Raw genomic sequence first — 24,620 nt, forward strand, 5'->3', positions numbered from 1 at the left:
TGGTATAAACCTAGTCACGCTAGGTTTAGTTTAATTTTGGAGATCAAATACTGATGTTCACCACTTTAAATATTTTGAGGAAATAAACAGAATTATCTTAAAGGACTTAGAAAAAAGCAATTGATAAAATTTTACATCCACTTATGCTAAATGCTCTTAACAAATTAGGAATAGAAGGAGAGTTCTTTAATCAGATAAAGAGAATCTATTAAAAAAAACAAAACTCATGGCAGACATTATACTCAGTAGTAAAAAGTTGAAAATAACTACTCTAAGGTCAAGGATAAGATGGGATGTCTATCATCACCACCCCTATTAAACATTATATGGGAAGTCCTAGCCAGTACAGTAAGATAAGAAATGGGGTTATAAAGCATCAAGACTGAGGAGCAAGAAACAAAACGAAACCTGTCTGTGACGAGGATGTACACAGCAAACTCAAGGATTAGACACAATTATTAGCATTAATATTTTGTTAATTGAGCAGGGTGGCTTGATGCAAAATCAATATTCAAAATTCAATCCCGTTTCCATAGAAAATCTGGGGAACATCATGCTAAGTGAAATAAGCCAGACCCAGTAAGTCAAGAGCTGAGTGTTTTCTCTCATATGCAGAAGCTAGGCCAAAATAAGGGAGAAAAAAAGGATGAGGAGAATTTTATGAAAATAGAAGAAAGATTAGAAAAGCAGAGGAAAGGGGCTAGGGAGGGGAAGGAGGAGGAATTGGAAAAGAGAAGAATGGTGGAATGAAATTGGCCAAATGATGCTATGTACATATGTGAATAAATCATGGTGAATTGCACTTTTAAATCATATATAAGGACATAATCCTATATAATCCTATATAAGGACACCTATAAATCACTCATTTTAAAAGCTATAAATAAAAGTAGAAAAGTAGAAAAGAGGAAAGAGAACTGGGGGGTGGGGAGAATTGGGAAGGGAAAAGGGACGTACCAGGGACTTAATGGACCAAATTATATCCCATGTTTGTATTATTATGTCAAAAAGAACCCCACTACTAGGTATAACTGTAATGCACTAATAAAAACGTTTTACACTAGGAATCAAAAAATACAACACTGAGGAATAAATCTGAACAAAGATATTCAAATTATTTTAAAGGTGACAATTACAAAATTTCACTGGTGGACAATGAAAGGACATTAAGTGGAAAACTAGCATGTTCAGGAACAGAAACACCCAACACCAGGAAGATGGTAATTCTCCTCGAATTGATCTATATATAGTCAGTGCAAATGCAAACAAACTCTCAATAGCCTTTTTCTCTCACACACTGATGAGTTGTATTGAAAAATAATGGCCAAGAATTGCCCAGATATTCTTCGTGAAAATGAACAAAGCTGTGACTTGTCCTACCAGATACCAAGATTTATTACAGATACAGAGATTTATTATTACTGTAATAAATCTGGTGATTGGTATTTCAGTATTCATGCAGCCACAGACAAGGGATTACTCAATGTGAAAGAGAATGTTCTGAAATTTTAAAGGAAAATAAAAGTTCCATTAGGATCTCTGGGCGAAAGGGGATTCGTTTAACAAAAGGGGATTCGTTAATACAAAAGAAGAACAACCTAGGGGTAAGATGGACACATTTGGTTACCTCGACATTAAGAATTATTCATCAAAATACAATCATTCCTCAATAACCATGATGCATTGGTTCCAGGACCCCCTCTGGATACCAAAATCCATGGACACTCAAGTCCCTTATATAAAATGAAATAGTATATGCCTCTATCCAATGTATATTCTCCCATATTTTTAAAACATCTCTAGATTATTGTAATTATTTAATATAATGTATATGCTATGTAAACAGTTGTTATACTGTATTTCTTAGGGAAAATGACAATTAAAAAATGCCTGTACATATTCAGTACAGATGCAATTTTTAGTTTTTTTTTAAATTTTTTTATTTTATTTTTTTATCAAAAATTTTATTTTTGATCCCTAGTTGATTGAATCCACAGATGTAGACCTTATGGATAAAAGGGCCATCTAAACCACAAATGAAGAGAGAAGACAGACCACAGAATGAGAGATGACATATATATAATTATAGTTATATAGTTAAAATATATATATTATAACTATAGTTATAATATATATATTATAACTATAGTTATATAGTTATTATATATATAACTATAAGGCACTAATATATATGTAATCTCTTATATGTATTCACTTATATATATGTGCGTATATATATGTATATATATACACTTTCTCCTTTTAGATATGACAGATAAGGCAGTCTGTTCACATGCTATTGAGAATATACACAGGAAAGAATAATTTTGGAGATAGGGAATATTTAGGGTGCATTATTAGTCCATTTTATGTGGACTGGGTACTTTATAAAGGAGAGAGGTTCATTTTGCTCATGATTTGCATGACTAAAGAGGGTCCAAAGAGCATGGTGCTTGTCAGGAGCTGCCACATAGGAGCTGAGTGGCCCCTAGCTTTGAGTGATGGAAATATGGAGACTGGCTTCCCTGACCAGCGGGCAGGTGGGTCCCCATTTCCCCTCAGCAGAGGAGCATAGCTTTGAGAGTGGGTGTTACCCAGTGGGAGTGGACTGCCCCTTGTAGCATGATCCCTCTGTCTTATATGGATAGAATGTTCTTTCAAACAGCCTCCCCCAATAAAACCTGGGTTCAAGGGCTTCTCCCTTCTCTTTCTTGCCTGTCTTGCCCCCTGTGTGGGAGCTGGGTCAGAGGAGCTGTCACAGGACCTAAAGAAAAAGGTAAGTAATTTCTCTGTCTTTGTGTGACTATTTCGTGCCAGCCCAGTTCACCTGGAGTGGCCTTGACAGATGAGTCATGTGTCACGACAGAAACTGACATACTTGCAAGGGCTCTCTAGCTATATCACAACAGCAAAAAGAAATATGGGATTCAGTCACATGCAGAAGGGGCCAAGTATATGGTGCAGTTGCTGTCGTGAGAACTAATTCACTACATGAGACCAGCATTAATCCCTTCCAGGTGATGTTCCCATGACCCCAAACCTCCTCACTAATTCTCACATCTTAAAGATTCTACCTTCCCAACCCAGCCAACCCTGGGGAAAAATTTCCAGTACACCAACCTTCGAGGAATACACTCAAACCATGTTCAAACTATAATCCTTGAGTAGGTAAAAGAGGTTGGACTAAAAGCAAGGACAGCTTATCCTCTGTCACAGGTGGGGAAAATAGATGTAGAGCTTCAAATGCAGGTAGGCTGGTAGACTTAGTGAAAAGCTGAGCTAGTTCTCTCATGATTTCTTTTATTTTCTCAGTGAAACAAGAAGCAAGGTCAAAAGGGCAGAGAGGATGATTGAAGTTTGAGAAGAGCAAGGAACGAGGAGTCTGGGAGAGGTAGGAAAATGCAGAGGGCTTTTTAAATTTATTTTTTAATTGATTCTTTTCAGTTTTATATAACATCAGGATATATTTTGACATCATCACAAAGCATAGATATAATTTTCTCTAATTCAGTCCCCAGCACTTTCCCCTTCTTCCCCTTACTCCCCTCCTGCTACTCAACTGATCTTCTGCAATTTATTTACACTTTTCATAAGTGAGTGTTTTGTGGATGTATTCGATGTTGGGATTCACTGTGCTGTATTCATGTACATGCATAGGAAAGATCAGTCAGAATCATCCACTGTTCTTCCCTTTTCCCATCGCAAAAGGCCTTCTTGAAATGGATGCTCATAAATGTAATGTGATAAATATTCAAACGTAATTCTAGTCAGGAGAATAGTTTGTTTTTGTTTGGCAAAGATAAGCTGCTTAGGAGCAGATGTGGAGCACTTGAGTTTAAATAGTCAGGGGTTTGCAAAGTGGGAATGGCAGGGAATGGGGAGCTTGCATGATAGACATAGGGAAGAAGTTGGGGTCAAGGAATTAGAACTCCTGATGGGACTGAAGAATTCTGCATGGCAGCTGCAGAATGAGAAGATACCAGATGTGGTCAGAGAATGGAATGTTACACCTAACCTTTTTTTTTTTTTTTTTTTGTACCAGGGATTGAGCTCAGAGGCACTCAACCACTGAGCCCCAGCCCCAGCCCTATTTTATTCTTTATTTAGAGACAGGGTCTCGCTAAGTGGCTTAGTGCCTTGTTTTTGCTGAGGCTGGCTTTGAACTCTATATCCTCCTGCCTCAGCCTCCTGAGCTGCTTGGATTATAGGTATGAGCTACAGCACCAGGCACACCTGAGCTTTTGAAGAGAGTGCAATTGCTTCCCCATCTTTCCCTCCTCTGACTGACAGCCCAACGTACAAGAAAGTAGAGGTCACATGGCAGAGGGAAGGGGCACTGGAGTGGGGTCCATTAAATAAGGGACAGGTGTAATGGAGACTCTATGCTGATGTTGGGTCACCAAGGATGATTGTTGGGCAGAAGGGTGGGAAAGGAGGAACATGAGCCACATGGAAATATCTGCAATGACAAGGAAGAATGACTAAGAGTGACTGTGGGAATAACAAGTAGCAGTTAGCACTGTCAGACAGAAGTCACTTCAGAGAAGCTGGAGATTTGGAGGGAGAATGGTGGTGAACTGGTCTGATACCTTGCCCACCTCTAGACTTCATGGTAAAAGGGAGGTAGGAAAAAGAATCAGCCTCTATTAAAGAATCAGCCTCCATTCGGGAGGATCTGTAGGAAGGCACTGTTCTTAGAGGAGAGACGGGTTTCAGGTAGAGCAAAAAAGTGTTGAAGGTGGACACAGATATCAGTGGGTGTTTGCTAAAGGGGACAGCAAAAGATGGGTGGAAGGATACAGGTGCAAGGGCTATAATTACCTAGCATAGAGGATATACTCAGTAAAAAGCAGTTTTTATTTTTTCTGTTTCCATTTCTTTTTTCTAATCCTCAGGAAAATTTTAAAATATATTCCTCAAGCATAGCAAAGGAGCCAATTAAGGAAATCACTGACTTAATGTTAAAGCCAGAAGTCTCCTTGGAGGAATCCTGCGGTACTTGCTTGTCTTTTTGGAGATGAGGAAACAGGGGTTCCAGGTCAAGACCTCAAGCCCCCTCACTGGTCTACCAGATGTCTAACTTGGTAAACCACTTGTCAGATCCTCTGAGGCTTTACCTGGTTCCCTGGGCTTTTGGACCTGTTCCCATCTGGGTCTTAAAAACCCTGAAGGGACTACTTGTTGCAAGCACAGCCAATTCCTTGAGATAGTCATGCCTGACCAAAAGCTTATCTTTCATATGCAAATAGACTAATCCTGAGCTCAGCCACCTCCTGCAACTGTCTCTTACACTCTGGGCTACTACACTTCTGCCCTAATCCCTCCAGGGCCAGGTATCAGAAAATAAGGGATAGCTACTGTGCTGTGGAGCCCACTGAAATTACTCATACTCGCCAATCCTAAACCAGTGTACTCTGCCTTACTACCCATTCCTTTTCACAGAAACCACAATAAAGACTACTGCCCACCTTTCCTTCCTTTCCTGCCTCCTGACATGAGTGCTTTCCTGTATGGCCCTACTTTCCTGTGAAGAATGAATGATATTTCTGATGGCAGCCATCTCCTGGTCTGTTGGTCTCACCATACCTAAATAATAACAAAACCTATGTTCTAAAACACACCCATGTTCTTGGATTACCAGGCCTACCAATGGAGGAACACAAAGCAGCTGTACCCCCAAGCAGTCTTCTTCTGGGGGTAACTGTTGCTGCTCTGATGCCCACTAGCCTTCCCTCATCTTACCTCTAAGTTCCTTGGTGAGCAAAAGCCCTCATGAATGTAGAAAATTGGTTCTGTTTCCCAAAGAAAACCTGGGAAGCCTTGTTCAAAGCATCTCCAGAATGTTTCCCTGGGGTTTTCTAGAATGGGGGGACACCACCCTTGCAAAGTCTCCTGGAGTTTAATTTTATATCGATAAATTCTCAGCTTTGCTATTTCCTTGTGCTTAGCTCTAGATCATGAAGCAGGGAAGCTGCAGCATCAAGCAAGACCAGCACCGAACCAACGAGACGGGTCATTTGTCTTCCTTAACATGTCATCTGGAGGGTGACTGCTGAACAGAGGGGCTGTGCCTGCCCCCCAGGAGTCAGGGTGGAGATAGGGGTAGAAATTCTGACTGTGACAGTTCTCCGGGGACAAGGTGAAGTGATCAGTGGACTGCTGACCGTCTTGACTATTCATCCAGATGATGAGTCTCTGGATTAGAGAGCATAGTGCTGAACTGGGTGGTCTAGGTCTGTGGTGGGACAGACAGAATCTCAGACTCACTCTGTGGTAGCTAGAAAGGCACAGACAGGCCTGGAGGGACATAGGGTTCTAGTGACTTCCATGTTGGATCACCCGAGGCAACAAGTAATTGGTAGAAATAAAATCTAAGAGGCCCATTAGACCCCCTCTGCTTCCCAGGCTTAAAGAGATTTCACAGTCAGAGTTGTGAAGGGAGGCTGAATCTGCGATTATTGTCTCTAAACATTATTTACCACTTACCGGGTGCCATTCCCCCACTGGGCACCAAGTGGAAAATGAAACAGAGGCCTTAGCGGGTGAGCAAAGGAAAGCACAGGACTGAAGTTACCATGGTGTCCAAAAGACTGGAGCCTCTAACCAGCTGTTTTAATTTTTAATCTAACCAATGAATCCGTGGGGGAAAATACAAAGACGGTTACGAGCATGGTGCTACGGGCAACCTGGAATGCTGTGTTACCTGTTAGTGACATAGTCAACAAGGTGTTGTTTGAACGTGAGGCTCCACCTCTTAATTATATTCAGCAGAGATGCCTTAAAAGGTCGCACATCAATTTTCATCCAGCTGTCAAACACCTTGACGGGCTCCAGTTTGCACACCTCTTCATAGAGCTTTTCATAGGAGTCAATTTGCACTTTGAACTGTTGGAGGAGGGGTGGGTTCTCGGGGATGCCGTCTTCTGCATGGGCTTCCATTTCCTCAGGTGAAAGGACATGCCCATACAACAGAAACTGACCCAGAATCTCCTTCCGGTCCTCCACGTAGAGATAGGAATACTGGACAAAGGTGTTTCGATAGCCACAGCAGAGGGTCATCATGCTCTGGACCCTTTCCATGAGTGTGCTCCGCAGGCTTGCCAAATCAGCCATGTCCTCCAGATCAACCTGGGGAGGTGAGACAATAGCAGGCAGGGGTTATATCAGTGCTTGGTAGGAAGCTCCAGATGTGGTGGAGGGCAGAGGGGTGCAGACAGAGTACCTGATAGTGAGGAGAGCCAGATTGTGGGGAAAGCCGTGGCACCAAGGATGACATCCCAAAAATGCTGTTGACAAGACCCTCAACAATGTCATAGAAGCCCCCCTTCACTCCAGACTCCAGCGATGGATAGAAAACTAAGTCTGGGACAGCGAGGCTAAGTTGTACTTCAAATATTGGGGTGAGTCCTGCCTTACATTCTGAAAAACAAAAGACACAAACCAACAAAACCATGATGAATGGATGAGATGTCAAAGCAGAATAATGATTTCAAACACACAAAGCATTTCTTTAGAGTATAGAAAAATGGGAAATATAAATTTTTCCAGAAAAGGTGAGGGGGGAAAGAAACACTTGCAGTGTTTCTCAACAGGGGAACCAATAACACTTTGGAAAAACCAATTTTTGTGCAGGGCTCTCTTTGGCATTATAGGACTTTTTTCTGTCTCTTTCCTCATTGGTCAATCCATAGATTGACCAAGCCAAGCCAGTCCCCCTTCCACATTTTCAGGTACTGCTTGGGGTTACTGGGGCCTCTCCTTGAGAAGAGCTGGATTTTTCAAAGCCAGCTCTTTGAAACAGCCCATTTCTTTACTAACAGTCACTAGCTGAATGGGGTATGCTTGTGGATGGTTGCACAAGGCTTGAAAAACAAAGAGAAGTTACCATCCTGCCCTTCCAGCTCCTTTTCTAAAAACACAGAACTTATTTTAATTCTGTAGTCCCAGAGTGATAAAAATTTTAAAAACAGTATAAATAATTCACAAATTCCCCATTACTTGCTAGGCCAACTTGCCTTGCTAAATTTACATCATAATACAAGATGGAACACCACATTCCAAGTCAAAGATAAATGCTTATGCTTTTATCAGTAACCATTTATTTTCATATATGTTTTTGATTGTAGAAACATTTAGAAGGCTGTTATGGGTTGGGTGCTGTGGGTGGAGAGACAACCCACTGAAATCCATTGTCTTCTTATTCCCTAGAGTTAGAGAATGAGACCAAATTTCTCAGCTCTACTTGCAGCGGGGGTGACAATGTGATTTCCTCACCAGTGGAATGTGGGGACAAGCAACAAGGCCACCTTTAGACTGAGAACATCCAGAGACAGTATGTGAGCTTTTTCTATACATTCTTTGTTCCTCTCCCATAGACCTGGATGTGTCTGTGATCTGGCTCAATCACAGAATGAGGACAAGGCCCCAGAGAATGGTGGAAGTACAGGATGGGAGGGACCTCCTGGAAAAATGGTAACAATCCCTTTGGACCACTACTTAGGGGTTAGACTTCTTTGTTGTTTAAGCCCCATTATGGAGGTGTTCTTACCTTAGTGATTCACTCTGATCAAATATCTATAGAATTTACCTTCAAAACTGGAGGAACAAATGATGAATTTCTGCTATGAGACTCAGGAGAGTCCCATCAAACCCATATTTAACTTAAGGGAAATACAGGTTTATCCAGAAAGCATGATAATAATACTAATATAAAATAGTCTGAAAAGAGACTGTGCATTACCCTTTATGGTAGTTTAGCGTCTCTTATTTGAAATTCTTAGAATTAGAGATGTTTCAGATTTTGGAATTTTTTTTCAGTTTGGAATATTTGCATAGACTTTACTGATTGAGCATCTGCAAACCAAAAAATAATCACTAAAATCCCAAACTCTGGGCACTCAAGAATTTAGAATTTCAGAGCATTTTGGATTTCAGATTTTCCAAATGGGATGTGCAATGTCCATATATTCTCGTGGTATATTATGTATTACTATTCATATTATATGTTAACAAATTAATAGATAAAATTGCATACAGTTTACAGGATCTAGAAGACCTTAAAGAGCATTTTGACTCAGAGACTTGCCCCATGTGCTGACAGGAGAAGCTAATCCCTAGATTGGATATAATGCAAATGTAATCAGAAGAGGCAGATTCTCCTGGATCCACACTCTTGGTATGAGTAAGTTGTTTTAGAAGGAAAGAAGAGGAAGAACCTTCCTTAATGGAGTGTATAGCATTTACCCTATTTATTCAGGATTTACACTTTGAGAATGACAGGCAGACCAACCCAGGCTATGGAAATGGTATGGGCTTGACCACATTCAGAAAGCAAAAAAATGGTACACTGGACCTGGAAAGGAAGAGCTCCTCTCTTTAGGCTACTTCATTCCTCCTTTGGTAATCAATACCTTTTAAATTTTATCTGTATTGTCTCCGTTCAGGCAGCCATGAAACCCAGTGCCTTCCTACTCAAAGAATCTTAAGGCCCTATGTGGTGAAGCAAAGGTGTTTCGCCCTCCAATTTTCATGGAGGAGGGTAACACTGGCAATCTTGGAGAAAGGCTGCCAGCTCTTCTCTCCATCCCCTTGTTCCCACTTTCCCTCAAGAAGACAAGTGGCATATCAGACAGCCCAGGTCAGGAGATCCAGGTACCACTGGGCAAGAGTAGAGTCAGGACATTGATATACGATCTCCACGCACTGCCTATACCACATGGGGTGTCTCTCTAGGTGGAGGAAGGATTGAGTGAGGAGGCTCCCTGAACCTCTAATCTCAGAGAAAGTTTGACCAGTTTACTAAGGAAAGTACTACTTTAGTACTCCCAATGCAGGGGCCTTAGGACCAGTTTACCTGTCTTGGTGCCAGGTATCCTATGCCCCATTAGTTACTTGCTCCTGCTTTAGAAGATGATCTTCCACCTGGCTAACTATGCTGGATCCCCTGGGTCCCACTGACAGATATCCTTGATTTGGAGTACCCCTGCATTATATAGACCAAGATCATGCATATACCTCAGCCTCTCCACCTACCAAAAGTCCAAGAGCCCTTTCCACTACACTCAATGCTGGGCCTTGCTCCTCTCTGTATTCTCAACCTGGGTGTCTGCATGTGCCCTCTTATGGGCTGGATATTGTGTACACATGTTGGCCTACTGATTTTAACTCTGCTTTTGATTTCTATCTTTGGGTTGGACTTGACATCTCTTACTTTCACCTTCTGGCTTCAAAAATACTCTTTCCACCTTGATTTTCTGACTTATCCTTCAGTATGACTCTTGCAAGGCAACTCAGAACCTTCCAGAATGTGAAGGTGTAATTCAACTTTTAGTCCTGAACTCTTCTGCACCTTCTCAGCATTCCCTAAGCCAAGGTTAGCCCTTACTGGATTTTTGATTCTGTGCACCTTAACCCAATTTATCAACCTTAAATGTTAAGTTCTTACCTATTTTTTTATAGCTTCAAAGAAAGCCGATGACATTCTTAGCATTCCTTTTTCCTTCTCAAAGTTACCTCTGTCCTGCTTCTTGTCTAACTTTTTTTTTTCCACCTAGAAAACCTTCTGTTTCTTCCACTTAACCTGACTGCCACAACCTCAAAAAGCAACAGAGACAAAGTAACTTGAAGCTAGAAGGCACAGAATGCCCTCTTCCGTCACCACATGAGTCAAGGGTAAAGGAAGCCCTCATTGCTAACTCCGCTTCCTACTGCTTCAAGGTTCTCACCCACGGCTCTTTACGGGAGATGGACTTCGATTGAATGAACTTTTATGTTTTTGCTTTTGTGATGGGCTTCACCATCTTAGAGACTGTTTTGTCACCTGGTCTTTAAAAATCAGAAATCTTATCTCTTTGAACCATTTAGAAACTCAATAACTTAGCTAGTTTATTGTGTACCATTCACAAAACGTCCATGGCATTTGGGGAAAGTCATAGAACACTCAATGGTGCATCACTTTAACTCAACAAATGCTACTGATCCTCTCTTCCCAACAATAACCCACATCCATAAGCCAATAAGTACCCATGTTTTCCAGAAGGTACTTGAGGGAGCACTCAATGGCAAGAAAGAATCCATCCAGCAACATATCATCAATATAGTTAACATAAGTCTCCCAGGTACTGGAGGCTGGGTCTGCTAAAAAGAGACCCAGGTTTTCCTACAAAAAAAAAAAAAGATATAAACCATGTTTAATAGCATGAAATATCTGACATAATCATCATTCATAGGAATGAAAACAACACCTGGAGAAAAAAAAAAGTCTTTCTATGAAGAATTGGCTATTGCATGTCTATGGAATTCATTCTTGTCTCAAGGGTATGATCATTGATTGAAAGGGATGCAAAATTCATTTCATGAAGGAAATATGGGTCTCCTCCTGTTTCTGAGAAAGGCCACCTTCTCAGAAGGAATTCTGATAGATGCAAAGTGTGTGCTTTGTAGAGATGGCCGATGAACTGTGAAGGAACATCAGAGCAGAGAGAGGTAGGGTAGGCAGAGGAAGGAGGTCAAAGGGTAGAGGGGTCAAAGAAATTTGAGGTTCAAAGAAGGAAAGGTCTTCCTGGATAATCTTTAACAGTGAGCTCTAATGTTTTGTAGTTGACTTCTGATATTAACTAAAAGCCTTCATCATACACGCACACATAAAAACACATAACATAAAAAATGCCTCTCTCTCAACTCTCTCTCTCTCTCTCTCTCTCTCTCTCTCTCTCTCTCTCTCTCTCTCCATCTCTTTCACCTATGCAGCTCCTGATCTGGAGGATGCCCAACATCACCATGGTAACAAGACTTGGACATTAAGGAGAGGGAGTTTAAATGCTAAGCAATGACAAGTACAGACATTCCATTTACTTTTCATCATTTTCATTAATAAGACTTTTTATAGCATCTCTCCAATTATCTGATATCTTTGGAGGAGGCAGTACCTAAGTTACAGAAGTAACTTTCCTGGATGACTCATGGCTACCCCTTCAGGAAACACTGCCATGTTATAAATCCCCCTGGATTTAAACAATCTTATGATCCTGCTTTTAAGTGACACAATTCTAAAGTTTTTAAGATGTATTATCAACACCTTTCCTTCCTGAGTAGATTTAATATTTTCTTAATGATTTAAAGTCTATCACTATGCAAATCATAGCAGAGGACGATGCAGTTGCTTATAAGTGTTAAGATGTGTATGTGTGCTTCTACTTGAAATAACTTTCAGAATTTATGACGGTCTTATATGATTGTTCTGCCTTCTTATTACTGAGCTGTTAAAATAGCTATACATACCTTTCACCTTTACTTATTACTTCAAATCTTTACTAGGCTAAGGAGCAAATGTGTTGAAATTTTCTGTGAAGTTGGCATAAATAGGTTTCTAGTCTTGGCCAAGATATAAGAATGAGATTGTATTTGTCCTTCTGCCACAAACAACTATAGAACTGGACATGATACAAGAAATAACTTGTTTGGGGTACTTTGTATTGGTCACTACAGAGGTGCAGTCCTTGAGAGAAGGAAAATATTCAACAGGGACTTCAAAACCATGTGGCTTTCTACCTGAAGGCACTTTCCAAACCATGATGTAGGACAGTGGACCTCAACTGGAACATCTGTCTTGATAGAGAAGACAGAAACTGGAGCTAGGGTTATTGAGGTAGCTGGGTGCTCTTGAGTCTTTGACCTAGCAGAAGCTGTACATGTTTAGGGAAAGATTGCAAGATCTGGCTGAAAACTGATACAGGAGGCCCTAATGTGAAGGAAAATTATGTAGGACATAAAGTGCTGAACGATGTTAGAGTCCTATTTGGAATGATGGAAAACCTTGCAGATAACTGAGGAACTCAAGTCGAGACTCCGTGATTTAGGATCAGAGCTGTGCTATTCTAGAGTAGGTGCTCTGTAGACCTTTGCTCAAAAAGCTTAAAAGTGAACCTCAACAGGATCAAGGGGTTTTATCAGAAAGTTAACTGACTACCAAAGCAAAAACCCAAACTCTTTAAAGGAAATTACATTCGGATTCTCGAATGGCATCCAACATGCCTAGCGCCTAATAAAAAATTGCTAGATATGCAAAAGAGAGAGAGAGAGAGAGAGAGAGAGAGAGAGAGAGAGAGAACATTTAATCCAAGGAGAAAATAGTCACTTAAAAATCATCTGGGTAGGTTGTTGAATTTGTAGCTGACATAACAACCTTGAAATTCTCACTGGTTAAACTTATTTTATGTGAGAGAAAAACAAATTTGTCTCATTAAAAAAAGACTCAGGAAATAACGTAGATTTTTAAAACTAGCAGCCAAGAACACCTTGTTTGTAAAAACAAACAAGCAAAAGACTCCCCAAATTTGATGAAAAGCTTACAAATTCCATGCAAGATGAGTACAACGAAAACCCACTTATGTACATCATAGCCAAAATGAAAAAAAAAAAAAATCAGAGATGGGAATCTATTAAAAGCATCCTGATAAAAAGCAATACATCACCTACAGAGGAACAAAGAAACAAATTCTGGCTGGCTTCTTATGAGAAACACTGGGGGGTTGAGGACAATGAATAACTTGCGAAAGGAAAACAAAACCACACAGAATTATATATCCAATGAAACTATCTTTCAAAAACAAAGGTAAAATAAGGACATTTTTATATGAACACTGAGAGTATGTGCCATCAACAGACCCGAACTTCAAGAAATACTGAGAAAATTTCTTCAGGAAGAAGAGAAATAACCCCAGAAGACAATTCAAATCTCTAGAAAGGAAAAGCAAGCCTGCAAATGGCAAGGATGTGGGTAAATACAAAACACTAAAAATATTTTTAATGCAAAATTATATTGCTGTACTGTGGGATTTAATGTATATATTAAATATACTACCATATTTAACATCTATAAATATATATCAGATATATCATGCAATAGTAGTGCAAAAGATGGGCTGAAGGATTAAATTGAACTATACTGTTGCTTTCTAAACTTTCTAAATTTTATAGCAAAACTCTAAGCAGATTGGGAAAATTTTAAGATGCATATAGGAAACTATAAAAATCACTAGAAATACAATGCCACAATGTACAGTTGCAATGCTAATGAAGAAATTAAAATAGAATACTAAAAGTTATACAACTAGCCAATAAGAAGGTGGGCACAGAACAACAGAGGAACAAAATAAAAATGGTGCAAATAGAAAACAAGTAACAAAATGCTAGAACTAAATTCTAATATACCAACATTTGCATTTGAATGTAAATAGTCTAAACATTTCAATTAATATGCTTATTGTTGGACTGAAAAAGTAAGAGTTGTTGGACTAACAAGTACATTTTTACTGTGCGCTGACTCTAAGGAGAAGAAATTTTAGTACAAAGAAACAAATAGTTTGAATATAAAATAGGAGGAAAGATGAGTACTGCAAAAAATATAAATAATGAATTAGGAGCAAAAGGTGACACTATGATCAGAAAAAAATAGACTGCAAGACCAGGGAATATCATTAGAAATAAAAAGGGAACTTCATGATGGTATGGTCAATTTATTAGGAAGTTATAACAGAAACAAATGTGTTTGTACCTAATAGCAGAGTTTTAAACATGTGATAAAAATTTTGATAGAACTAAAGAATTAAGTAGATAGATACACAACCATAGGTGGAGATTTCAATACTCCACCTTTAGTAATATCATAACAATAAAAATTGCTTTGAGCTTATGTTTATAAAACACTATACCCAACAACAGAAGAATACACATTATTGTCAAGTGCCCGAGAAATATTCATGAAGATAGACCATATTCGAGGTTGTGCAACAAGTCTCAATTAATTCCAAAAAAACTAAAATCTCATGGAACATACTCTCTGACCATAATGAAATTAGATATCTATCTCACTAATATAGCTGGAGAGGCCTTGAAAATGAGGAAATTAAACAACACACTTCTACATGACTATTAAGTTGAAGAAGTAAGACATCCCCCCAAAAAAAAGGAAATTAATATCATCAAATTCCTACAGTAGAAAGAAAGAAAGAAAGGCTGAATATCAATAACCTAAGTTTGTACCCTAAGAGGCAAGAAAAAAGATAAGGAATTTATTCTAAAATTAGAATGTAATTACAAAAAGTAGAAATAGGTGAATTAGAAAATATAAAGACCAGTAGAGAAAGCTAATAAAGACAAGATTTGGTTCTTTGAAAAGATTGATAAAATTCAAGAAAAAAACAGAGAAATCATTCCTGTAGAACCTATAATCACATAATGATAATAAGAAATAGTTATGAATAATTTTTGCCCCCAAATTGATAACATAGATAAAATAAACAAATTTGCTGAGAAAAACAACTTGAAAAACCGAAAAAGGGTGATATGCAAAAATCTATCAAAACTATCTTTTATCTACCACCTCCCCCCAAAAATCATCATCAAATACTTCCCCCAGAAGCCAACTCCATGTCCAGAAGTATTCTCTGGTGAATTCTATTAAACATAAGGCAAAGATAAGATCAGCCTTCTATAAAATTTTCAGAAAATAACCAAGGAAATATTATGCATTTTATAAGACTACTATCATCTTGACACCAAAACTAGATAAAACATCAAAAGAACAGTCAATATCAATACCATTCAAAAACATAAGAATAAAAATTCTTGAAAATTAACAAGTCAAATTTCATAAAATATATAAAGGATAACAAAACATATCCAACTGGGTTTATTTAAGAAATGCAAGGTCGGTCTAACATTTAAAAACTCAATACACCCATCAAGAGAATAAAGGGGAAAATTATGCAACCACCTTGGAAGGTGCAGACAGATCATCAATAAAATTCACCATCCAATCATGACATAATCTTTGAGCCAAGCAAGAACAGACAGTGAACTTCCTGATTCTGATAATGAATAGCCACAAAAACCTTCCAGCAAATTTTTATACTTAGTGGTGAATTATTAAATGCTTCTCCAGATTATTGAAAATGAGGGAAGAATATCTAAACGTTCGCTCTCACCACTTCAGCATAGTACTGGAGATCATAGCCAGAGCAATAAGGCAATAAAAAGAAGTAAATTGCATAAAGCTTAGAAAAAAAAGAAGGAAAATTGTTTCCGTTTGCAAATGACATGACTATTTACACAGATAATCATAAGAAACCTGTAGCATAGCTACTGCATCTAATAAATTTAGAATGGTCACAAATACATTATCAACATGAAAAAAATAAATTATACTTTTATATACTAGTTAATAGTAGTTGGAAAACAAAATCAACAAATGATTCCGTTTACAGTAGCACTCCAAAACATAAAACACTTAGTGATAGATTTAATAGAAAATGTTGAAGAAACTATAGAACATTGCAGAAAACAATTAGAGAGACCTAAGTGAAAAGACATGCCAGGTTCATGGATTGTTATTAATTTATAGATTTGATACAATTCCAATAAAAACCATTCTTTTCTAGAAATTGGCAAGCTGAATTTAAAATTTATGTGCATATGCAAAGAACCTAGAAGATAAAACCATTGAAAAAGAAAAACTAAGTTAGAGGACATATAGTACCTGGTTTTAAGACTTATCAATAATATTATAATAATCAAGAAAGAGTGGTATTGTTAGTAAACAATTTTATATTGGTATTTTATATACCAACTGACAACACACACACAAAAAAATTTGTGTAGGTATTTTAAGTAGTTAATTGGTTTTCAACAAAGATTCCAAAAATTCAATAGGGAAAAGTGTTTTCAAAAAATAGTCTGACAAAATTGGCTATTCATATGCAAAACAACAAACTCAATTCCCATGTCACCTCAAAAATAAATATTAACTCATGACAGATTATAATATTAAATGTAAAAGCTAAAACTAGAAAGCTTCTAAAAGAAAATCTAGAAGAACATTATGGCAAACTTGGGATAGGCAGTTTTCTTAGGACTTAAAGGATGAGGGAGGGAAGAGGGTAAATTAGATTACATCAAAATTTGAAATTATTTCTCATCAGAATACACCAGTAATAAAATGCAGAAGGGACAAATTAGGAGAAAATATTCACAATATACATATCTGACAAAAGATATGTAGCCATAAAGGATTCCTGGAACTAACAACATTATTAAAATGTGTAAAAGATGTAAATAGACCCTCCAGACAGGAATATATGTGTGTGTGTGTGTATATATACACATACACACACACACACACACACACACACACACACTGGAATATATATATACATTGAGCCAATCAGCACATAACTGACATTTTTGGAAACACAGAGGATGTATGTGTGGATGGATGGATGGATGGATGGACCGATGGAGGGAAGGAAGAAAAATGAATGAAAAAGTGGATGCATGGGCTCAAAACTAGATACTGAATTGCTGAATATGGAGACAGAGAGGTTAAATATAAATCAAGTTGAGGATTTCAAAGGCAAAATTTAGGTAATGATTTCCGTCACCTAACTCCAGTCATCATTAGTGCTTAAGGCCGGCCGATCTTACTGTGCTTCAAACCACAGATAAGCCATACATAATAACTGCCAATTCATTCCTGACTTCTGGCATCTGTCAACCTGTAGACACGGTCTTATGGCTACTTCAGTAGAAATGGACCTGGTCACATTATCCTTTCCCATTGTTTACAATGAAGCTTTGGTTTTTGATGATGGGACATGAAGTGTCCTTAGTCACAATGCAGGGACAAGCCTTACTGCAGGGAGTACTATACTCAGCAGTTTTACCTCTTTTTGAATACAGTTAGGGATGCCTGGTACCCTTTCATGCCTCCGGGCTCTAAAGAGCTAATTATAAGAATGTTGCCGGAGGACCACACCAGGTTGCAGGCGTGAGCTGGGAACAAGGGTGGTTGGTGCAGCAGATAATCCAGGATTCTGCCCTTGGCATCTCCTTATATACCCTTGGGGTTGGGTGTGAGACTGAAGTCATGTGATGACTAAGTGGTGACACCACTAACGTGGTGTTAACTTTGACACACTGGCATCAGGATGTGACTCTTCATTGTCCCTACTAGCTTCTCTTATTTTGCTCTCAGTATGAACTTTTATTCTTGACTGCAGAAGACACAGTCTCTACTGATCATTCTCATTTCCAGAGCACTTTTTTTGCATTCACACATGTATCTTGGTGCTTTCCCTCTAGTCTCAGGACGTGAGTCTGAGAGGTTGGTTATTACCTGAACAAGGGAGTGAATCTTAATGCCAGATTCTTTGATGAGACTGTAATATTTTTCCACTCGATCACGCTGATCATCCAGAGACAGAAGGCATTCCTTTTTCCCATCTTTTCTCTTAAATATTGGAGCCACCCACGTTTTCATGATGCTTTGAATCTCTTCCACATTGTCTTTTGTTTTCTGAATTCTTTGTTCAAGATCATGAATACTGTTGGTGATTTGAATGACATAATCCCAAATGCCTGCTCCCCAAAAGAAATATAATTAAACGAAGCACCTTACAGTGAAGGGCCACTCATTATTAGAGATAAGGATTTAATGCTTGCAGGTTTTATGAGAATTTTCTGTACAGGTTACTCCATTATCATCAGAATATTATTCTTCCAATTGTATTAACAAACCAATTCTTACCATAATCCTGACTACAGAGGAAGGCAAACAGAAGTGATGCCTACCACACTCACAGCTGGCACATTTGTCCAGAAATGTAATTTTACAATTAGTATCAGTGAAACATGATGACTTTATTTGGATTAATCAATTTTTTTAGTACTTTTAATGCATTCAAGGTTGAAAATGTCATTCCCTCTTATATATTGAATAAAGTCCTAAATTGTTTAGCATTCCAGGATTTTCAAATTTTAACTTTTCTGAGGACCCTTATTTAAATTAATCTCCTTCCCCTGTGACTTGTCACTTGTTCCTTTTAACCCTAGGATGGCTTTTTTTTTTTTTTAAATCATGGACAGGTGGACAGGTTTGTTTGATTTGGGTTGTACATATGCCTTTTGTCTTCACTACAGATGAGCTCTTTGAGGGTAGAGAACGGTCCCATATAGCTCATGTCATATCTCCCTGCATATAGTCCCCTGAATGTGTTAACCAATCAAATGAAAATTTACTGAATTGAATTGGGGGACAGTAAAGAAGTAAATGCACAGTGACCTCTTTAAGATGTTTGCAATCTAGTTAAGAAAACCCAGCAATGATGACAAATATAGTTAAGAGCTCTCATTTATGGAATTCCATGCATATGCTAGAGATCATGGTGCATCTTAAGTAAATGAAGCTTTCTAAATTGACCGGTCATATCCCAAGAGGAGAAAGAGGAGGAATACCAACCCTCTTTGCTTCTCTACATGGCTTGTGTGCCCAGGGAGAAGACAGACTTGGGTTTCCTGACCAAATCAGATTGCCAGGGAATGATTTGAGGTTCTATTGACGTTATTAGACCCCAGAATCCTAATGCTTCTTTCAGACTGCAGGTGGTGCCCTTACCTTCTGTTTTCCAGTTTAGAGTCTCCTGTGCAACTTTCAGCTGGAGATCAATGGTTTGCAGCTCCTTCTCCACTAACGGAAATTCCACCTCTAGCAGAGTTGTCATAACCTTGTTGTACCAATTTGCCACCAACTCCAAGTTGGCCACGAGTTGCCGATAGAATTCCCTGGAGGAGAACATGGCTGTTGCTGTCTCCGGGAGGTGCTTTGTCTCTCTGGACTCAAGATAGCTCATCTCCTTCAGCACTGAAATCAGCTGGAGGAAAGAATCAACACCAGTAGTTCAGGACTGCCTGAGAGTGAGAGAGCTGTCACATCCGTCAAGGATTGGAACATCCCTGGGGACCCAAAGACCTTCTGGGCCTTTTTTTTTTTTTTAACCTCAATTTCTGTCAGTTCCTTAAATCTAGTCTCAGAGAAGGAAAATCAAGTATTAGGCAGAAGGTAGATGACTCAGAAAGCAGCAAGATTTACCCAGATATGTAAATCACAAACAAGACCAGGAAGAGGGAATCCAGGAACAGCAGGGGAGAGCTCTGCCTTTGGTAGTGTGGGGACCCTTGGCTGCACTTGGCTGCTGGCCAAGCCAGTTCCACTGAGGGCTGCTGGCCTGAAGGAGGAGGATCAGCTGGTCGGGCCACCCGTATGCATGCAAAAAGCCTCAAATGTAGACTTCCGGTGCTCTCTCCAGAGGAGATCATCAGTCACTGAGAGACACTGATGAGACTGAGAGAAGCACTTGATACAAGTTTAATTGTTAAATAGCATCATTTGGAATATTTCACAATGTCTGTAACCCTGTGCTGGCATTTATTTGTGTTTTAATATATTAAAAGGTCAAGAAACACAAATCATCCAGGCCTCTCTGAACTTCTGTGGAGCCCCTGAGTTTATAGGCAACCAAAGAAATGAAAAGCCAAGTAGACATGGTCTAAAGAAAATCCAGAAAGACCTTGACAGAAAATAGTGTGATTCTGGGCACCCTCTTTGCCCTTGTCTATTTATCAGTGTGTTTCTATCTGAACCTACAAGGACTGGTGATGTACAGGTATAGGTGACAAAGCAAGCACAAAGTCACAGTTCTCCCCACTTCTGCTTCATAGAAAGACATTCCAGCCGGGTACCATGGCACACACTTATAATCCCAGTGGCACAGAAGGCTGAGCCAGGAGGATCAGGAGTTCAAAGCCAGCCTCAGCAAAAGTGAGGCACTAAGCAACTCAGTGAGACCCTGTCTCTAAATAAAATACAAAATAGGGCTGGGGATGTGGCTCAGTGGTCGAGTGCCCCTGAGTTCAATCCCTGATGAAAAAAAAAAAAAAAGAAAGAAAGAAAGAAAGAAAGACATCCCAGCTCCTAGTTCCTCTTCCTGTGGCTCTGGAGGAGTTCTCCATTTTTGACCAGCTAGTCTTAGGCAGAATGAAGACAAATCATACCCATTTGGAGGGAAAATGAACTCAATTCTCCTGGTTTACTTTGAAATAAGCTCAAGATGGATATTAAAAACAAGTATTTAAAAAACGTGAAATAAAAAAATTAAAAGAAAATAGTGTGATTCTATGATATTGAGGTAGAGGAGACCATTCCAAACATAAAACCACAAAGTGAAACACAAAAATTTATTTGTAGAAAATACCCGACACAGACTAAAATGACAAACTGGCAACAACTATTTGAATTTTTTTTAGGGTTTCTTAATATTTAAAAAATATTTCCCAATTTTTCTAACAAATTCACAAGAAAAGGGGGGGCACTTCCACCAGAAATTGGGCCAATGGACACACGATTCATAGAAAAAAAAATGCAAGTGGCCAATGAATACAAGACTATTAGTCATCAGATAAATTAAAATTTTAAAAATTGAGATTTGTTTTTCTTTATAGTTCTATAGTCTGGAAACTATTGTAGGAAGTGGAAGCTATCTTGTTGGCAGGAGAATAACTGACTACCATCTTTCTGAAAAACAGGTGGATAATACACATGAAAAGTCACAAAATATGAATACCCTATAGCATAGCAGTTCTACTTCTTGGCATTTATCCTAAAGAAATAATTAAGAATGTATATGACAGTAACTAGAGATGCTTATTATAGCACTATTTATACAAAGTTTTATCCAATGTCAGAAGTCAAGGGTTAGAAAATTCACTATTAGTTTATGTCCAACTGAAGAAAAAAGAATTACCACTATTAAACTGCAAACACTTGTCAACTTTAGGGATATAAATATGTAAAAACAAATGTGGATCCTACATTCAATAAAATACAGACTGATGAAACTAGAAAGTAATTTAAATAACCAATAATTGGGCATATAGAATTTTAAATATACTTTACATAAATTTAAAAAAAAATAACCTAGACAATTCTCAGTCTGTACCCAGAAGGGCAGATCTCTAATAACGTAAGTCCATTACTGCTCATTCTTAGAAAGTAGCAAAGCTATGGCTACCCTAGTGGGATGGCAGGGGTGACTACAGTTCTTTAGTTTGTTACGCTGCTGGCTGTCCCTTCTCAACTCCTATTGTAGTTTAGGTATTTGTTTCCTCTCCCCACTTCCTTTCTTTTCTCCATCCTCTCCCTTCTATTGCTTACAAACACATTCAAAGGCCCCAGTACCTGCAATACATACAGCCTGTTTTCAGCTCTGTCTATAGTGCCGTGATGGTTTAGATATGAGGGTCTCCCAAAAGCTCATGCGTGAGAAAATACAAGAAAGTTTAGAGGCGAAATGATTGGATTATGGAAGCTTTAGCCTAATCAGTGCTTTAATCTTCTGATAGGGATTAACTGGGTGGTAACTGTAGGCAGGTAGGGTGTGACTGGAGGAGGTGGGTGTGCCTTTGGGGTTCATATTTTGTCCTGGTGAGGACAGCACTCCCCCAACCAACCTGTGCTTCTTGGTGGCCATGTCCTGACCTGCTTTCCTCTGCCACATTATTGAACCATGATGTTCTGCCTCACCTCAAGCCCTGAGGAATGGAGCTGGCTATCTGTGGACTGAAACCTCTGAAACTGTGAGCCACCAGTATAAACTTGTCTTCCTCTAATTGTCCTTGTCAGTTCTTTTGATCACAGTGGTGAAAAAACTGACTAAATCAAGTGTATTACCAGGGAATGTGCCACCAATGCAGAAGTAGGTGCCTGCTCAGCTCAGTGCTGCATCTATATCTATATCTATATATGAGTAATGCACATCCTGGTTATTATTTTCTACAGCATTAAGCTTTCTGTGGTTTCTAGTTTCTACCCTCCTAACCATATAGATCAGAGATGCCCAAATTCAGCACTATTGACACTTTGGGGACAAGTAACTCTTGGTTGTGGGGCACCATCCTGAGCATCATAGGAAGTTTAGTAGCATCCCTGGAGTCAGCTCATAAGATGCCATTGACACCCCCTCCAAATCTAACAAACCAAAATGATTTCAAGTGGACAAAATTATCCCAAGCTGAGAACCACTAATCCCATTTTTCCCCCTAAAGTTACTCTTTAGAAATTTATCATATGCTATCTAATAAAGATAGATTTTTGCATGCTAAGACTCTGGATCCAACCTATATGTGGGTTCTTTGAGGTGGAAACCAAGTCTTAAAATACAATTGGTGAAGCCTTCAGCATTTAGTCAGTGGCCTTCACATGCTGTAAGTATTCCAAGTAGGGTTTGAATGTTTGGTACCAAACCATCAGTGATATTTTGCAATACATTTATGAGCCACGAAATGTCAGCAGTCAGCAATGTCTCAGATGATGTCTCAGACCACATATACAACAGAGGTCCTATTGCTTAGTGACGTCATAGCTGTCTTAGCTTGTATTACTACACCCTGTGATGCACAATGACAAATGTGCCTAGTAATGCATTTCTCAGAAAGTATGTCATAAGCGACTCATGTCCATGTGTCTTCTTATGTAAAATCAAAGCAAATATGTTGATTAGCTCTAGAGAAAAACATGAATATTGATGACTTAAGAAACTATTACACCCTAAGATTCATCGCCCCCTGCCCCAAGAAATCCAGGGTGTCTATTCTTTTGAGCAACTTTTACATATTTTTATACCTTTTTGCCTTTCATTAGTAGAGTTAAATGAAACTCTCCAGGAACTCAAAAGGAAGTTATTGCCTCTCAGCTGACCTGTGGGTTAAAGTTGACAGTGATCTGCTTCGTCTCTGGGTCACGTTGCAAAAGTGGTCTGGAAAGATTGTACTGTGACTTCTCTGCTACCGTACGACACCAGTCCTCATACAGTCTTGTCTCATATCTGCAATCATCAGAGACAACAGCCACCTCTTACACACCCTCCCAGCTCCCCAGCTTTTGGCCATTCTCCAAAACACGAACTGAAGAAACTGTTAATCACTGATCAGGCCACGCTGGGTCAGTTCCTGCATAAAACTAGTGATTTCCAATGGTGACTCAGCTTCAATCAGAGGCACATAGAAAGATTCCACGTGCTCTTTTCAGGGGGATATGGGAAGTTGTGCTTAGTCTCAGTACATGTTGGAAGAAGGTCCAGGTAACATTGGGTTTCACACTAATCTTCAAGCAGCTCATGGACATTCATCATTCCGTCATTACATGTTGACCAAACATCTACTAGGCGTGGGCTTGGGGAATAAACAATGGTAATGTGACTAATCGTGAAGAACGCAGATAAACAGATCGCTGTAGTATAACGTAGTAAGTACAACCATGGAGAATTGTGCAGGGCATCAGGCATCTAATGGCAGAGGCAGAGGACAGCAGAGTGAAAAGGATCACATCAGAGGATGATCAGAGGTGGCACAATGAAGGGGGAGAGAACATTCCTGATAAAGGCAATGCATGGCTGAAGGGGAGGGGCCTGACTGTGTCCTGGGGACAAGGAGTAGATTGCATGTTTGAGGCTGGATATGGTGAGAGGAGGGCAAAGACCACATCATGGAGGGCTCTTCATATCAGGTTAAGGAGATGATGGGAATTACTGAAAGGTCTCTGGCTGAGGGGCGATGTGATGAAATTATGGGATTGGGCAATGGTGTGGGCACTAAGGGGCACTCATCTGGAGGCAGGGAGAACTGTTAAAAAGTTCAGGCCAGGGAAGTTCAGTCTCTTGTGAAAACGCTGAAGGTGGGAACAAAGGGGAGTGGAGATGCTTGAAGCTATTTTGGAGGTAAAAGGGGTAGAG

The 24,620-nt window shown here is 39.2% G+C and overlaps 1 protein-coding gene across 2 annotated transcripts in view; it reads right to left on the minus strand.

Moving 5' to 3' along the window:
* The window catches only part of Dnah9 (dynein axonemal heavy chain 9), a 330,995-nt gene that overhangs the window by 264,056 nt on the left and 42,319 nt on the right, over positions 1–24,620 (minus strand). For both annotated transcript variants that reach the window (XM_046420725.1, XM_058571595.1), the window contains exons 12-17: positions 23,588–23,714; positions 19,451–19,706; positions 18,173–18,414; positions 11,023–11,158; positions 7,223–7,419; positions 6,704–7,128 (exon numbers count right to left, since the gene is read on the minus strand). In XM_046420725.1, the coding sequence (XP_046276681.1) occupies positions 6,704–7,128; positions 7,223–7,419; positions 11,023–11,158; positions 18,173–18,414; positions 19,451–19,706; positions 23,588–23,714 (1,383 nt within the window). The remainder of the gene's footprint in view (positions 1–6,703; positions 7,129–7,222; positions 7,420–11,022; positions 11,159–18,172; positions 18,415–19,450; positions 19,707–23,587; positions 23,715–24,620) is intronic.

The sequence above is a fragment of the Marmota monax genome, unplaced genomic scaffold (assembly GCF_021218885.2).
Source record: "Marmota monax isolate L192 unplaced genomic scaffold, Marmota_monax_Labrador192_F-V1.1 WCK01_AAM20220418_F8-fsc00274, whole genome shotgun sequence".
NCBI classification, from domain to species: domain Eukaryota; kingdom Metazoa; phylum Chordata; class Mammalia; order Rodentia; family Sciuridae; genus Marmota; species Marmota monax.